This window comes from Lissotriton vulgaris, unplaced genomic scaffold (genome assembly GCF_964263255.1).
Source record: "Lissotriton vulgaris unplaced genomic scaffold, aLisVul1.2 SCAFFOLD_622, whole genome shotgun sequence".
Taxonomy (NCBI): Eukaryota; Metazoa; Chordata; class Amphibia; order Caudata; family Salamandridae; genus Lissotriton; species Lissotriton vulgaris.
In genome coordinates, this window is record NW_028246711.1 from 413,408 (window position 1) to 432,308 (window position 18,901).

The 18,901-nt window shown below is 43.5% G+C and overlaps 1 protein-coding gene across 1 annotated transcript in view; it reads left to right on the forward strand.

The window, feature by feature from the left end:
• Positions 1-18,901, forward strand: part of LOC147665775 (epimerase family protein SDR39U1-like) — a 93,890-nt gene that overhangs the window by 26,558 nt on the left and 48,431 nt on the right. The window contains exon 4 of the mRNA XM_086949494.1: positions 13,134-13,255. Coding sequence (XP_086805620.1) covers positions 13,134-13,255 — 122 coding nt within the window. The remainder of the gene's footprint in view (positions 1-13,133; positions 13,256-18,901) is intronic.

Sequence of the window (18,901 nt, forward strand, 5' to 3'; positions counted from 1 at the left end):
GACCAGTCAGCATGGCAGAGCTGTGCTCCAATGAGACGGGCTTGTCTGGACTCTGAACATCCTTTGTGTTTGTATTGGTAGATCCTTAATATGGAAGAAAGGTTAGCCCTGGCCATAACGTGTTGTTAGTGAGCAAGTACAAATGACAGTCTTAGGTGTTTGAATGGCTACCATGGAAGGGGGGAGGGGGGTTGCACTTGAGGCAAGAGGGGTGAGCCAATCCTCGGTGGAACCAGACCTCAGCAAGTCCTTCACGTTTCTGGCGCTATGGAAGAAAGGGGGTCTTTGAAAATGTTGTGGCCTTCCTCTGAACCGTTTCTCAGTTGAGGAAGCCAGACTGCAAGCAGTGGGTTTCTTTTTAAGGCTCGAACAGTTTGGTTTAATCGTATTACAATGAATGACTGTCCAAACTGAGAAGTAATAACAAATTACTGGATCAGTCGTAAGTAAAACACCCCACTAGGAGCTATGTTCATACAAGCTCAGTCATTTTCCCAATGAACTCTCCAACTCTTCTGGCAGAACTGAGGCAACTTCCTCACACAGTCAACAGGAGATAGACACATGACCCAGGACTGTACACCAGAGTAAGAACATAGCCTGGAAGTACTAATTCAGGAGCCTGTGGGCAACGGACAAAGTTTTGAACTATGACCTTTCTTAAATTTGCAGCCAACGGAGGGCCTTCATTACAAGAATTCTACAGTTGTATATGTGGAGGTCAAAGTATGAGCTGCATCATATTGTTTTGTGCTCTTTATATACTTCATTACATATGTTCATTTGGGACATCACTTCTGCTTATTTAAAGGCAGCTGTCTCAGATATATATTTAGAGCATCCCTTTTAACAAACAGAGATGCTAAAAATACATTTTAGTCTCTAAGTTTCTCGTGTCATGAATGTGGCTTGAATACGGTCCAGTGTTGTCTGGCTAGTTGAAAGCAGTGGTGTTGGATCCAAAGAGCAAATGTGCAGGGTTGCTGCGTTGGCACCATTTAGGCTGGGCCATTTCTGGTGCATAACATGTTACGCATTCTTGTAATAATAGGTTTTACTTTATTTACTTGTTATTTAGGTTGTTGTTTTTATTTGCTCGCACTGTATTTTTAATGTTCTTAATCCCTTGGAATGTTAATGATGTTCCAGAGCTTTAGCAGATTCGATGCTGTTGCTGCTAGGATTGATCAGACCTGTCCGATGTGGTGGGTCATGCTCTTGGAAATAAATCTTCTGACATATAGACTGGATTCTTGTAGAGGACAAGAAATCCAGAAAAGGAATGTAATCCAAATGAGGTTTATTGATACGGTTTCCAATCACAGGAGGAGCGCCTCATCAGCCAGGAGTCCAAGTAGCAACTGACCAAGTACAACGGACACCTGGCTTCTGAGAGCGTCTCTACATTTAAAAGAATACATATATACATTCTGTGCACATGCTCAGGCATGTGCACACTAGGTAAGAATCATCAGCACGAGAACAATAATAAACAAGATACAACACACTACATCACCTTCCCCCTTATACAAATACAGAAAAGAGAATTAATTAATCAATTAAAAAGATATAAACTCGTTATATCTTGCAGGGGGTCTTCTAATGCGACCACTGCGACTGCAAGACGGGACCGCAGGGGAAACAACAGCAGGGGAAGCATTATTAGATGGAACAGGTGCTGTAGAAGGCAAAGCTACGCTAGCTTGAATTATTTTTGGTTGAAGCCAATGAGACCAATCACAACCCTCCTGAGTGGATAGATTTTTCCTCCTAGAAATGAGGGCCGCTTGATCTGCAGTCAACCTTGCCAATTGTCTCACGTTCCACCAACCTTTGTCCCCCAAAAAGACTGCATTTTTACTGACTTTAAGGATTTGTACAGGACTTGAGAACATAGACAAACCTTTAGCAACTTTATAGGGCTTCTTGATCATAACCCAATCCCCCACCAACATTTGAATGTCTTTTACACATTTTGACTTGTCATAATTTTCCTTCATTACTGCCTGTTTCTGTTTGACTGAGAAGTCAACATTATCCCTAACAGGAGGAAATTGCAAGCCCTCCACTTTCCTTAACCAAGCAGGAAACAAAGGAGAATGGAAATCCCTTCCCCGCAACAATTGAAAAGGGGACATTTGAGTCGTACAATGGGGTGAGACATTATAATTCCAAATTTTCTTCTCCAAAAATTTGAAAACATCCACCCCAGATGCTATGGCTGTCTGAATTCCCTCTTTCAAAACTTTATTCCCACGCTCAACTAGACCATTAGATGAGGGCGAATAAAGTGCCACCTTCAACTGTTTCACATCATGTGTTTTCAAAAATTTACACATCTTGTCAGAGACAAAATGGGTTCCATTGTCAGTTACTAAGGTTCGCGGGGCTCCTTCTAACAAGAACAATCTTTCAAGGAAAGCAATGGTATTATTCGAATCCGGAGCCTCTACAAACCTATAATACATCCATTTCGAGAAGTAAGCAATTGCTAAGATAAGGTACCTCTTCCCTTCAGGAAGAACTTTATATGGGCCGGAGAAATCCAAAGCAACTTTCTCCCAGGCCATCCCTGGAAATTGAGAAGGCTGTAAAGGGGCCTGATGAGTCTTCCAATGTTTATCAGACAACAAACATTCTTCGCAACTGTCCACAGTAGCCCTTACCTGCGCGTCAATACCCGGCCACCAATAATGGGCTTTGATTCTCATACAAGTCTTGGTCACACCAAGGTGACCTTCGTGGGCTAGCTTGATAAGAGTGTTCCTTAAACCACTGGGCGGGACGAACTTATCACCTCTTAACAAAACTCCATCCTTGACTGAGAGTTCCTCTGCCACCTGAGCGAAATTCCTTAGATCCCCAGAGAGATTCCTAACGTCTGGCCAAGTCTTGGCTGAAAACTCCAAAGCCTGAGATAAAACACCATCCATCTCACTAGCCTCTAACCAATCCTTTTCAGAAATGACTGAATTCCACTCCTCAATAGCATCCACCATAGAGACACATTCCACATCTTCCTCAACTAAGTCATCCTCATCATCTTTGTCCATTAACATTCTGGACAAGCAATCTGCTCTGAAGTTTTTACCCCCAGTGATGTGCCTTAACTCGAAATTGAATTCCTGCAGTTTAGAAACCAGTCTAGTCAGCCTAGGGGAAAGACTATTGGTACCTGAAACTTTGCTAAAAATAAATGAAAGAGGTTTGTGATCAGATAGTATAACAAATTTGCGACCCCAGATGTACATTTTAAACTTTTGAGCCGCCCACACACAGGCTAACGCCTCCCTTTCAATTGTGCTGTAGTGCTTTTCAAACTCCTTCAAAGATCTAGAGGCAAAAGCTACCGTGTGTTCCTTGCCCTCCACTTGCTGGCAAAGTACAGCTCCAAGACCTTTCATGCTCGCATCTACTGCAATAATGCACATGGAATCATCCCTAAACGCCTGAAGGGAACGTGCCGAGACAATTAAATCCTTGACTTTAGCAAAAGTCTCATCCAAATCTTTTGACCAAACAAACTTTTGTCCTTTCTTAAGAAGTAACCTCAGAGGTTCCACCACTTGAGCGTACCCTTCAACAAATCTGGCATAGTACTCGGCTAGGCCCAGAAACGAACGTAGAGCATCTTTATCACTTGGAGGTTTAGCTTCCGTTAAAGCCCTAACTACAGAAAATTTCGGTCTAATGCCAGAATTCGAAATTGAATGACCCAAATACTCTAATTCAGACACTCCAAACTTGCATTTGCCTTCCCTGACCGTCATACCTCTACTGCCTAGAATGGACAAAACCTTTTTAAGTCGAACATTATGCTCATCCATTGTTTTTGCGAAAATCAAAATGTCATCCAAATATGCTTGGACCCCCACCAGATCCCCAAACAAAGAGTCCATTAACCTTTGGAAAACGCTAGCTGCTGAAGCCAACCCGAATGGGAGCCTCAGAAACTTGAAAGCTCCAAATGGGGTCACAAAGGTTGTTAACTCTTGGGAATCCTTAGACAAGGGAATCTGATGGTAAGCGGACTTTAAGTCCAACAATGAAAACCATCTGGCACCGCCTAGATTTGCCAACAGTTCTTGAATTTTAGGGAGAGGATGACAGTCAATTTTAATGTTTTTATTGAGACCCCTGAGGTCTGCGCATAGCCTGATCTCATTATTTTTCTTGCGTGCTACGACGATGGGCGCAACCCATTGGGAGGATTCAGAAGGTTCTATGATCTTGTCTTTAACCAGGTCTTCAAGCATCTTTTTAAGTTCCGCCCTGACACTAAGGGGAACGGGACGGACCTTATGAAAAACAGGGGATGCTCCAGGGATGAGTCTAATCTTGTGCTCTGCGCCACTCACCAGGCCAATTTTATTACTAAATACATTTTTAAACTCACTTAGCAAATCGGCTCTGTCAATTTTTGCATCCTCAATAAAGCAGATAGGAAAGTCACGTACTTTAATTGGATTTTCATCCCCTGGGACAAGGTATAAACCCATTTTAGCGAGGTCTTTCCAACCTACGATATCTTTTCCTTTAATCGCCACGTAGACTTTTGTAATAATGGACCTACCCAGGACCTCCACACTCGTTAAGAAAAAGCCTAACATGTCAATATCTTTCTCGCCGAAAGCTTTTGAATTAACATCAGATTGACTTAATTTCACATCCTTTCCCCATTTATCAAAAAATGTAGAGTCCCTGAGTATAGTAATGGGAGCTCCAGAATCAGCCATTACCTGTAATCTAACATTGTCAATTATGGCTTCACACAAAGGTCCCTTAATAGGCTCAGAATCATCACACTCCACCATTAACATTAAGTTATCAAAGGTGTCATTACACTCATCCATATCTACATAGTTGACCTTGACAGATTTCTTTTGAAATCTGCAAACTTTCTGGAAGTGTCCAACTTTTTTGCACAAAACACAACGCTTGTTCATTGCGGGACACCCTTTGAAATTCCCAATATGGAATTTGGACCCGCACCTAAAACAAAAATTTTGTTTATTTGCATTACCACTAGTTTTATTCTGCCACTTTTCTTTAGTTTCTTTACTAGAAATAGCATATAAGCCATCGTCAGACACATCATCTGAAATAAAATTAACCTTAGTGACAGTATCAAGAGCCATGGCTTTAGTAGAAGTTACAGATCTTTCAATACTAAGGCTAAGATCGATAACTTCGGACAATGAAGGATTCTTACAACTAAGAATTCTTTCCTTCACTTTGGTAGAAGAACAATTGAACACAAATTGATCACGAATGTAATTGTCCAGCAAAGGGCCAAAATCACAGGTGATAGCTAACACCCTCAATGCTGAAATATATTCGTCAATTTTTTCATCCTCCTTTTGTTTTCTCTTATAGAAATTGTGTCTCTCCAGCATGATGTTAGGAGATTCCTCAAATTGCTTCTTTAATCTGGCAATAGCCTCTATATAAATATTCCATTCATTATCACCTGAATCAGCAGCTGGAGGGGGAATGGGAACCAGGCTCTTAAAAATGCGTTGTGCCGCCAACCCAAGACTGCCAAAAAGAAGAGCAAACTTCCTAGGAGGAGAATAGTCAGAAGCATCAATTGCTAAAATGTGGTTTTCAAACAGGCCAAACCACTCCGACCACAACAACGTAGGTTTTCCAGGTTTCTCAAGGAAAGGAGGGGGTTGAGTGACCTCCCTAACAGAAGCCATGTTACAAATATAACAAGAGAATAAATTTGCAAAACATATAACAAAGAAAAACAATAAAACCTGAATAACACAATTTGTTGAAAGAAAACGTTTTGATCAAAGGCACCAAATATAGTTACTGTTAGAATTAAGTTTGTAGGTAGTGAGGCGTGTGAATCGCCGAGCTCACACGCAGGGTTAAAGCTTGATCTGTCGCTTGATCTGTCTGTGAGGCGTGTGAATCGCCGAGCTCACACGCAGGGTTAAAGCTTGATCTGTTGCTTGACTTGTCCGTGAGGCGTGTGAATCGCCGAAATCGTACTACGATCACACGTAGATAACTGAATCAGAAGCGAGAAGCTTCAACCTTTACCAAAATGGCTGCCCTGCGTAGCGTCAACCATGCGACGTGACGTCCGTGCGTAGCGTCGTAGGCGTGAATCCCAGGATTCCACGCGTCTTTAGAGTTCCAGAGGAAGGCTGTAAGCGGGTTCCAAGACGCGATGCCGGAGTTCCAGAAGACCGGTAAGCGCGTAATTCAAAATGTAAACCGAGGCAAGTTTACATTTAACCCTTACAGTAAATCCGAAGACAGATCCAAGTTTCAAACGTAGACCAAAGTCTCTGAAAATAGTTTACCGCCTCCAGTCAAAACGCCGACGACACTTAAATCCGGAAAAGTGTCAATGGAACAAATTTAAATCCGCTCCTCCGTAGTGTAAACGTGGCCCAAATAATCCATAGATCCGCTTGAATTGCCCAAATAAACCAGCCTGGTATAAAAAGGTCATCGAGGGATCGTTTGGCTGAGTTCAAATTTGACGCAAATTCGTCAAAAATCCTTTTAGCGTGGGTGGGTCGGTGATGGAAACAATCCCGATCGTCGCCAATATGTAGAGGACAAGAAATCCAGAAAAGGAATGTAATCCAAATGAGGTTTATTGATACGGTTTCCAATCACAGGAGGAGCGCCTCATCAGCCAGGAGTCCAAGTAGCAACTGACCAAGTACAACGGACACCTGGCTTCTGAGAGCGTCTCTACATTTAAAAGAATACATATATACATTCTGTACACATGCTCAGGCATGTGCACACTAGGTAAGAATCATCAGCACGAGAACAATAATAAACAAGATACAACACACTACAATTCTGTTGTCTATATTGCTGTATCATGCTCTTATGTCAGATATCACTCGACAAGCTCTATTGCTTTCATCTGGACTTCACACTCAGGACCCTTTGCACCGGCAATCAGCATGTGGAGGATCGATGCTTACCCAAAGAACAGACACGACACATGTCTACCCCAAATATTACAATTGACACTTGGCACCAATCTTCGGACTGAGATCAGGGTTTGATATTTGTACAAACTGATGTAGGTCCACACCAGAATTTGGAGTGGTGCACTACCCAGGTGATCAGTTCAATAAATATGTTCACTTGTAGAGTTGTATCAAAAATCAATTCTTTATTTTCAAAGTCGTCAGACAAAACAAAGTTCCAGCCAACGCGTTTTGTTCATTAAGAAATGAACAACATCAGGGCGATAGTTGTTCGGTGGGACGGCGAGGAGAAAGGTTCATCCTACAGCTGTGTCCTGTGATGCGCGTGGTGCAGGCCAGCTCAGTTGAGCCCGTCTTAATTGATACAACCAGATCGGGACACACCCAGGCGTACTGCTTTCTCAGAACCATGGATCTTGGCCCTTATCAAGGAGGCCACACCTGTTTCAACAATGCAACTACTGGCAACCTGCGGAACTCTCGCTTGGTTGTATCAATTAAGACGGGCTCAACGGAGCCCTGAAAAAGTTAATTGCTTAATGAACTAAACACCTTGGCTGGAACTTTGATTTGTCGGATGACTTTGAAATTAAAGAATTGATTTTTGAGACAACCCTACAAGTGAACATATTTATTGAACTGGTCACCTGGGTAGTGCACCACTCCAAATTCTGATGTAGTTCTCTCTCTGTTTAGCAGTTGGCACCCAACAACGGCAGGTGACATAGGTGAATGGGGACTCCCTGTGATACTTTAAGGTCTAGAGGAGGGAGTAACAGTCTATAACAAACAATGAAGGGAACCTCTATACTGACCTATATTTCTTTACATCTGAGCATTAAAGTCTCTACAAGGTTACAATTACGATGCTGCATAAGAACAAGAGAGATGGGGGAAAAGGCTCTCTTGTTGTCTGGACTTCATTCAACAAAGCTCTCCAACTTTACTGCTGACTGCATGCATTTTGCCAAAAGCCATTGAGGTAAATGGAGTCAGACTGCCTTTTAGGAGCAAAAAACACATGTATCTTGCATCAGGCGTCAATAAAACAATTAGGTACAGTGTATGTGTAGTGACTCTGGTCTCCCTGTCAAAGGAGTCAGAGAAGCATCTCTAGGTTGGAGTGGAGAGATGAGGCAAAGAGCGCTCTGGCAGTCATTGAAAACAAGATCCTAACACAGGAACAATTAGCATTCTTCTCTCCTAGACCCTAAGCGAGGAATGGAGCACATAGAACCAGTATTTGACACAAAATAGTTGCATCAGTGGAGCCTGCAAATTTCTCATAAGCACGTGATCCAATTTATTGTCCAGGTAGTTGCAGGTAGATTTGGGTTCCATGAAAAAAAGACTTTTAACTTCAGTCCAAGAATGACAGCATCTCATCACTAATTGAAAGTAATGATGTACTCACCAACAACCTGATGAGCATTAAAATACCATTATTGTGATATGTATCTCGCTCACAGCTTATTACTGTGACCTCTTGCTTTGCCTCCCACAGAACCATAAGATTCCAACCCCAGCACACCGTATAGAAAGACACACACAAAGATGGAATCAGAAACTACAGAATCATGTTACTATAAGGCTAGAGACACTTTACACCCATTCCATTCCAGGTGCTAGCATGCTCGAGAGTGACCAGTCTTATCAGCTTCCCTGAGACGCATGGGTACTAGAAACACTGCAAAGTCTTTTCGATATAACTGAGGATTTCTCACTTTGAACAATGTAAAAACAGAATTGACAACTAATAAAGCCCACATCATGGGTTTCCAAACGATGGTTCATGTGACCAGGGTCTACTACACTGCAGTAATCGGCCATGAAACATAACAAAACAGCAAGTTGTTTGAAACCTTTGGAGGAGTCTTTTAATTGGAAGCAATTAAGAATGTTTAACTTGCGCCTCCCCCAAATACTGAAAAGACGTCCTATTCTAGCAGAAGTTCAGAGCACCAGCCTTTATACTCTGGAAAATACCCCCCTCTTACCTTATACTTCGCGACTGAGGTTTCCTCCATCTCATTCTCAAAGGTGTGCCTCTCCCAGCTACTTCGTGCTGTAGGAAGGGTCAACACATCTAACTTCCCACTCAGGCTATGTCCAGCAAAAACTATTGAGGCAACATCTGCTCCTTAGCTCCATCCACTGTCAAATTGTTCAGTGCATCTTTCCAACAGAACTTATTTTGAGGGCATTAGCATGCAATAAGACCACAATGTTTAAAAACATATATTACTGATTCTGATCATGTGCTGAATCATGTTACAATCTACTACTGAATCCCAGAGTTACAGAGTGATGTCACCCGCCAGTCTTAAGAGTACACATAGACCTCATAATATGAATGACTAAATAAACATAATAGCAAAGTAAATCTTGTCTCTTGCAGGTGCCTAGTAATCTAGTCAACTCCTAATGTGAGGAAATCAGTTGAATGTATGTAAAAGATGAAAAGAACAAATGAATATTTAAGGAAGCCTATTATTGTGCTTGTTCTGCTGTGGGTATTAGTGAGGGTGTACCCACAATTGCAAGGTGTCATATGGGGAGTGTCAGGGGGGGTCCTGATTTTGTTATGCGATCGTAAAGAGCTGTAAATGCAGATGTGGGTATATGTATACAATTGGCCACTAATGCCATGTCATCTACTCTGTAGTTGGGATTTCTCATCCCACCTAAATTAAACATACAGGTCTTCCTGAACAGCATACACCGCCAATTTTCGACATTTTCTACCATTGAGTTCGGCGCAAACCTGTCAGTTCTGGTTTTCTTATTCCGTTCTTAACCTCCATGTACAGATTTGCACTCTCCATTCCAGTGCATTTGTGCCTATTTCCGTTGAATAAGTCATGAGCAATAAACTTCTTGCTCACCTTTGATTTCTGGAGCATGGGAACAAACGTAGCATGCAGCTCTCCAGCATATCCAGGCCAGTCCAACTCATCAATCAGCTGTTGATCAGTAGTATCCAATAGTCGGCTAACACTGGATTAGGACCAAAGCGTATAAAAAAGATCTGGTTTCCGGGATTCTAGATCTCGGGCATGTTGATTCTAGCCATGGATATATTTTGTTTAAGCTCCAAGGGGGCAGGTAAGTTATGTGATTTATCTCAAAGTATATGAATTTAAGGCAGGCTCTGTGTGATATCGGACTCCAGTGTGCTTCAGTTATTTCAGAGCCCTGCAATAATAAGACTGTGTTGAATAAAACCTAAAGCTGGTACAAAGAGCAGCCTAAGTACTGCCTTATCAGCCACATTTATTTCCTGAAGTATGCACATACCTAGCTGATGAGCCCTGACTAGGGCGAAACTGCCCCTGGTTTGATTGTGTTACCTATCAGGGAGGACCTGGCCTGGCATTTCGGGCCATACTTCCCATTGGAGCAGGATCAAGACTGATTTGCATATGACTGGGTCCAAACTGAGGTGGCATAGTGAGCAAAAGAACAATAAACAGGGATGTGACCCAAGTAATTATCAGAGGCTGAGATTAGTTCAACTATTCCATCCATCACTTTTTTGTATATGTTCTGTTCCTGAGCAAGATCTTGGAAGCTGAAATCTTGCACGAGTTCCAAGATCACGTAGAACAGAAAACTGTCCTACTTGGCATTTATTAAAGAGTAAGGCCACTTGGGCACCAAACGTTCTGTAGCTGAAGACATCTGTCTGGAGTACTATCCAGAACTTCATTTATAAATGCCTAAGATGTTCTGAGGAACAGCTCCAAATATCAGAACAAAATCCGTATTTGCTGCATACATTGCTGGATGAAAGGAAGCTGTCTTTTTATCAGAGACACTCTGACAGAGATCATGGGTACTAGTTGACAACCTCGTGACACTCCCTATTTCCACAGTCCCAGGAATTGGCCTCACTGAAAAAGTTTGGGGATTGGTTCCATCCCAACCTCTTCTTTATGCAACAGCCCTCTGTCACCAGACAGAGAACCAGCTTTTAGCTCATGTTGTGGAAAAGGGACCTTGTGCAATCCTGGTTGGAATACTGCAGTACAGTCCGTGTAAGTGTGTGCTGAGGAAAGAGCGCTTCCATTCAAAATCGATGACTTTACCTTAATTGATTTTTGAAGAAGTCAGACCACATTGATCCGTCCCTAGTGGAGCTCCCCAGCTCTCCCTGTAGTACATTCTATTTACCATTCTAAAAGCCAATGTGGCAAAAGATGACTTGAATATCTAAAAGCTGGTTCTCTATAAAATCATTTAATCCTCATTTTCTTATATTGATGTCCTGGTTTCTTTCACGAGAACCCTGACATCAAGATCTTTCACAGCCACCCCCAGATTATCAGTATCACATCCCTCTTCAAAGGGGACTGGACTCCACAAATGCCGATCCAGTGGTGGTCACAGACCAAAGGCCTCCAAGGCAATGAACTTCATTAGCTAACCTAATGTAAGTTAATAACCTAACAATCAGTGGAGAAGTCTTACAAGCCCCGCGTGTAGACCAAAGGCAATATGTCGGTATCTTACAAAACAATTTAATTCTAAGTAAAAATACAAAGCATAACTTTCTTAAGCAAACTTCGTTAGAACTTCGATTTCTGTCGGAGAAAAAAGAAGAAATAGAATGGATGATACCATTAAATGAAGGGTGCAATAATGCTATAAGATGGAGAAAAGCAGAACCAGGGTACAAACCATAATGGAGTGCCACTAGAAAATGCTTTTAATGAATTAGAACAGTCAACAGTAGATGCATAAAATAGGTGACATTGAATAGGTGAAGCAGTGTTAGTAATAGGTTGGATACTTTTTACATTAACCAGGGATGTTTTTTTGAAGTCTTTATCCTAAATGCATAGCTTTGAATCTTAGTTGATTCCTTCGAGATCAAGTTTTTAACATTCACAAATCTCTTATAGTAGAGAAAGAACCGTTTTTACAGAGAGATGATTTGGAAAGCCTAAAAAATCAGAAGCGAGAAGTGGCAATAGGCTACACGACTACAAGAAAGGCCACAAAGGGTATATTAACAACTAGAAATGTTCGCTAGTCCTGTCCATACTCCATTTTTCTATGCATACTCAGATCAGGATGGTAGCCAAAAGCTGTTTATTTTAACTACTCAGAAGTAAATTTCTCTTCAGTCTTGCTTTCCCACTTCCAGTTATGGTGGTCAACATCTTTGTTTTTGCCAGTTTAGACTATTCTAGTTAAGGTTATTCGATCAACTAAAATATTAAATTGCTAAACTTAAGAACAGAGCAGCCCATCTATTACTAAACCTCCACTGTTAAAACCCCACTGGCCTTCTTCCTGGGCAATATTAAAAGGCCAAAGAAGAGAAAGATGATATTTGAATTTACACAATTGGCCATGGTCCTGGTGCAGCGGAGGGTGGCTATCACATGAATGGGACAGTGGTCCCCCATGATAGAGAGTTGGCGTCGGGATGTATTGGAATGGGCGCTGGCTGAAGAGGTGCAAATGAAAATTAAAAGGAAAGATGCTAAACTGCCAGAGGACCTGAGTGTATGGAGAGAACTCAGTAGCGCAGTGAGAGCGAGGATGCCTGAATGAGAGTGCGCTATGTAGAGGACCAACTATGATAGCATGGTGCAATGGAATATTGGGGGGAAAGCTTAGCAAAGGAGCCACTTCTGGTCGACACTGAGAAATGTAGCTATTGGTAAAGAAAATGTGGATTTTATACTCTCCTTGAATAACGGCTGTTCCATCACTGTATAATGTGGCCTACTGTTTTTCTTAAAATGACAAAGTAAAAAAAAAAAAAAATCACTTTTATGACCATATGATACCTGCTTTGTGTGACTTTCTTGGTTTCCAGTTAAACCTCTTATCCCATTTAAGTCCCTAGGCATGGCCTATGTAGCTTATCGGGGTCATGTAACAGGTGCACGCCAATTCAAGCATATTGACTTTGTACTCAAAATGAGCCTCCATTAAGGGGACTAATATCAAATGAATGTTCAATGTATCTATGTTGCTTGCTTAAACTCTCCTTTTCCTTACGAGTTGCTAAACAATACTATTTCCTCACACTAAACATGAAAGTGATAGATGATTATCTCCGGTTTTATGAGTGATGTTAAGACATGTCTCTTTTAGCCTGATGTGGGAGAAAGATGGAATATCACAGTCTTTTCTCTCTGTTTTTAGATGGAACGAGGACTTTAAGAACGAAGTTGTCTCCAGCAGACTCAAGACCACCAAAATCCTTGCTAGAGCCATCGGCGAAATGGACACTCCACCTCGTGTGTGGGTCTTGGTCTCTGGTGTGGGTAAGGCTATCCGCATCATCTAAGAACGTTGTTTAACTATAATTGCATTGGCATCTGTCACAACCCTGATCAGAGAGCCACGGAGCTAGCGGGAGCTGCTGGGCCCAACTGTTGTGGTTGAGGCCTTTTACTCCTGCTGTCCCCGTGCTCAGTCTGCTATGGGCTCTGAGCAACTAGCACCAAGTACTCCTTCAGCACTTGACTCTCAATGGTAGCGCTGGTCTTGCAGTCCAAGGTTTCCCAGGGAGGAAGTAGTTTTAGGGTGAACACAGGCACACATCTCAAAATACTTCCAGCTATCCCCATTACATTTCCGTGGGCCCCACCTGGCATAGGGAGGTCACCACAGCTCGCATGGGTAGCCAACTTGATTGGTGCTCCTATTCAGATGGACCAGAATCTCTCACTTTGCTTCCCGGGAACCACTTGGCAGGATCCTCATTGGACCTTGCTCCCTCCAGACAACGTCCTTCTCACATGTTCCATTGGTCTTGGATAAGACAGAACTTGGTGCTTCAGCTCAACGGCAAGTGTTCATTCTCTTGGTTATTTTCCCCTACCCAGCTGGGAGACTGCCAGATCTCCAGTTCCAGCCCCGATCACAACATGCAGAAGTCATGCTGAGCTTTTCTCAATCATGAACAGCTTCATTTTGACAATTTGGGAATCTGTAACTTTTCGTTTTATAATCCATTTCCAAACACAAATGTGAACTAGTGTCTCTGAAGTTCGTATTATGGGCGAGTTCTCACCTTGAAGCACCCACTCCACTGTCTTATCCTTTCTGCAGAAAGCAGTCTGTCACAGTAGGAGTCTCTCCAATCTTGATAGCCCCAAAACACAGGCCATGGGAGGGACTACAGGATAACTCCTGTATGTGAGCCTCACTGATGCATGTTTATTAAGAGGCTAACAAGGTCCCAGCCCTACTCTATATGATTCTCTTATCAGCTGAATCTGCTTCCTGAGATGTGTCCAGTCCACTTTGACCAGTGACTTCTTACAGAATCACATAGCCCCTTTGACGTTTACTCACAAGCCTGGCTCTTCCTTCCTCCAGTATGTGTATCCCTCCTAGCTCTCAGGAATGCAGCAATCCACAAGTCTGTGTTGGGGACTCTTCCACCTTCTCATGCGTCCCAACAAGTCATAGGAACCTGAAGCTTCCATGTATTGTATCCTTAACACACACACACATACATGCTTGTGTGCACATTCAATACATGCATGCAGTCTTCCATGCCCTGTACTACATCACATCCATCCATCCATCCCAGAGCATCTTTGTGTGAGATGCGCTGTCCTCCATGTATGGCATCACTCACAGATACACATCCATACCAGAGCGCTCATGCAGACAAGCACGTTCTTACATGCACAGCACCACTCACAGGCACCCAATCATCCTCACATGCAGAAACAGGCACGCATTGGGCACTACATCCATCCTAATGTAGGCCATGGGTGACTTAAGCACACAGCAGTGGAACATGAGTGGGCCAGAAGGCCTCACTCTAGTGACATGGGTAAAAAGGCATGTTCACTCTACTAAGCTGAAAGTGGTTCACTCAGAAAAAGAGAGCAATTTGGTGTTCTACTCAAAACCACTTAGCTTAGGTCTGGATGTCATTCCGTGTCGTAGGGAGCCCTCTGTGCACTTTCGTGTAATTTGTGTGTGCGTAGGTGGAAAAAAAATATTTTCTATAGGAAACTATTGGCAGGAGCGCAGAAACTCTATAGGCATGCAGGGGACCTATTCTGTCCCAGTGTGAGAAAGTGAATCTATATATACTGGACTAGAATGAAGTACAGTGTGTATAGAGTCCACCAACCCCAGAGGTATAACAGAGGCTAAAGTCAGAATTGACCTTACTCTCCAAAGTGGTAGCTTGGTCGAGCAGTAAGGCAGTACCAGAGGACCGTGTAAAGCATTTGTTGTACACACTTAATCAGCAAAAGGTTTCACACACTCAAGGACTGAACTCCAGGCCAATTGTTTATATATCCACAGATATAGTTGTTTTATTTTTAGAACCAACAGTTATAAAAATATACTTTTCTCGTTATGAGTACTCTCATGTTATTACTTTGCAAAGGAGCAATAAAGTTTGTGCACACAGTGAATACAGTATTGGTAGTAAGCAACACAATCCTAAAACACACTACAGCATTGAGCTCAATGGGTTTTTTACATTTAAGTACAGTTGATTACTATGCAGATTACTTTGGTAGGTCCAGGACTAGATCATGGATTCAGTCCTGGGGTCTGAGCTGAAACCAGATTAGCAAAAACGTTTTAGTTACTGTAGTGAATTTTCATGAATATAAAGATGTTTTAAAAGTTCACACTTAGAAACTTTTCAATGAAAATCTGACAATGTTATTCAATGGGAGAAAATTCAGAATGCAGGTAAAGTACGATCGCGTTACTTTTGTAATCCAGCACTGGTCTCCTAGGGCCAGCACTGGGGTCTTAACTTAGAACAGGTTGGTAATTGCATTTCAGTATTTCGTAGGATTTTAAAAGAATATCTCAAGTTTTCAAAAGTAGACACTTAGAAGAAACTTCATAAAAAAGCAGACAATGGGTTCCTATGTAGAAAATACAGATAACTAGTAAACCCGGTTGGAATTACTTTTGCGGTTCAGTACTGGGCTGAAAGGTACAGTACTGGCTTCTACCCGATCACAGGTGAGTATTTCGGAATTCGGACTTTGGCTGATTTTATATGAATATTTTCAGTTTTCAAAACTTCACACTTAGAAAATGTTCGAGTCAAAATTGGTCAATGTTATCCAATGGCAGGTAAGTGAGTTACCGGTTTCCAGGTGAGTACTTGGTTGGTGAAGTTAAGGTTCTGAGTATAGACTCAGGGGTCCCCCAGGGTCAGGTAAGTACAGTTAGTTCAATCCCAGCGGCACAGGGGCAGCTGGGTGCAGAGGTAGGTAGGCCCAATGATATCCAATGAGGGGAAGGGGGCCTTCGGTTGGTGGCTGCTGGCTAGCAGGCCACACAGCTGTGGGAGCTGGGCTCCTGGTCACTTGCTCAGGGCAAGGGGGAAGTAGGATAGGACAAAGATGGCACAGCCAGCGGCACTCGGGCGGTTGGGTGCAGGGGGCTTTTGAGCCGTCGGGCGCTCAATGTTATCCAATGGGAAAGGTCAAAAGGGAATAAAGGCTGCAGGCTCGGGGACGGAGACTCTCCAGGGGCGACCAGCACTTCAAGAGGTAAGTTGGGATCTTGGAGAACAGGTTAGTACCCCAAAGGGAAGCACAGGGGGCTTTAGGGGCATTACAGGTAGGGCAAGGACAGGGACCAATGGGTTCCTGTCCTGGGGTGAGTACACCTCCTAGCCTGCTCCTCTCCTGTGGGAGGGGGGCAGGAGCCTAGCTGGGATTGGGCAGGGCTCCCCATCTTCAAGATGGCCGGAGCCCGGGGTTGTGCTTCACCTCGTCTCCCCCACCTGAGGGATGGGGTTTGCACAGGCTGGCACATTTCCCTTCCTGACGTTTTTCCCGCCAGTCTTCCCGCCAGAGAGGGGGTCAGGACTGGTGGGGGCTGATTGCTGGGTACAGCAAATGGTCTGGGGAAGCTCACAGAGGCGGCATGCCTTTGAAGCTTCCCCTGCCCATCCTGGGGGAGGAGACCTATCACCTCGCCCAGGATGTGCATTGTTGCAGGGCCAGGAGAGTGGGGGGCTCTCCACACAAGGGTCCAGCAACATGTCTGCTGTGTGGCAGCCTCTGCAGCCCAGACGTGGATTGTAGATTAGGTTTTCAGGGGGCATCTCTAAGATGCCCTCTGGTGCATTTTACATTAAATTCCACACTGGCATCAGTGCGGGTTTAATGTCCTGAGAAGTTTGGTACCAAACTTGTCAGTCTTCAGTGTAGCCATTATGGTGCTGTGGAGTTCGTAATGACAACTTCCCAGCACCATATACTCTTAATGGCATCACTGCACTTACAGTGCCCAGGAATGGCCCTGGGTACTGTAGGGGCACAGGGCTCATGCACCTGTGCCCACACCTCTGGCATAGGGCACCCAGCTAGAGGGGTGACTGAAGTATGCTAGGGCAGTGGGTTCTGTGGGCATGGCACACAGGGATGTGTGCCATGTTGACTCTTGGTTTAGTTCTGTACTTAGGCATTCAGCCTGCAAAGGCAGTGTGTGGGTGCCAGGGTACAGGGCCCTTGAGGGTGGCACAATAAGTGCTGCAGCCCTAAGGGGCCTTCTCTTGTCACCATGCCCTGGGTACCTAGGGTACCATTTACTAGGGGCTGACAGGTGGCCAGAGATGCCAATTGGGTTTTTAGCTTCAGCACAGTTTTAGGGAAGGAACACAGGCCCTGGGTACCTGGTTGGCAGGAACCCAGGGCACACTCAGTCAAAACACATCAGCAGTTCAGAAAAAAGTGGGGGCATACTAAGGCAAGAAAGATGGCACTTTCTCAAACCCAGCACCAGTGACCAGAGGTATTACAGGGAGGGGAAACGGCATAAACCAGTATACCTCACATTAGGATCTACAGCACTTTCCTTTCCATTCCCTGCTGGCGAGTCTCTGGCATGGTGAAGTGCTCCAAATGTGAAGTTACCATACCTTGGAGACGCGAGTGCCAGGTTCCGAGCACTATAGTGCTTCTCTGGAGACCTAGAGAGAGAAATATCCTTAATTCTTCTCTGCAATCCGGAGTGGCTGACCAAACCAGGCATGGTACTGGACAGTTAGTGACACAGAGAGTATGCTTTTGGTGCCATAGAAGAAAAATAAAAGCTCTGGAGCTTTGAATTGAGGGAGACAGGCCAGCAGGAGACCCATGCCAAGACTGGCAGGGACATAGTTGAGTGTGTACTGTCAGCTATCCCTGGTGACACCGGCCGCACTGGGAGGGGTGTGTGATGCGGCGTCAACTATGCCTACTCCCTGGAGTATACATTACAAACAAAGTGTTCCTGGGGTTATTATTTATACTTAAATAAGTAGTATATTGGTCTTTAAAATGATCCAACTTCAAACAGAGTATTGTTGTTAACACTGATACATTTTTATATAAAGAATAGATTACTATTACAGCATATCCACAGTAAAAAAAAAACTGCAGTATAAACACAGGCAGAATATCAATATAGCAACACCGGCGCCAACACACAATCCCAGAGAACTTATAGTATACACTCAAATTGGTGATCTAGGGAAGTGCACAATCCTTGTAACTATACAGGATAACAAATCCACAGTCCTATCAAGTTTTAATCCTTATATTTCAAATGTTCGCTAAGGACTTGAGCATAATCTGCTGTAATCAGTGACAGCTTGAAATAGCTGTTGTTCGCAGGTAAACAGAGATAAAGAGTGCAAGACGAAGAGAGAATGCAAGGCATTCATTGAATGCCATAGGGGACCGGCTGGTGTAAGTGGGACTGGTGACAAATATTTATTTTTGGCTGTGATGTTAAGGCTAGCCCACAGACCATCTCAGAAACTTAGTGGCATCTAGATGTATTGGTGGACCTGCTCATGCCTCAGCACCACCAAACAGCAGGTACAAGGTTAGATCTGAACTGTTTTCCAGTGCTTCGCTACACACCAAACTTGCGGTCATGAAAACGACAGGGTGGTTTGTGTCAACCACCTCACAAAG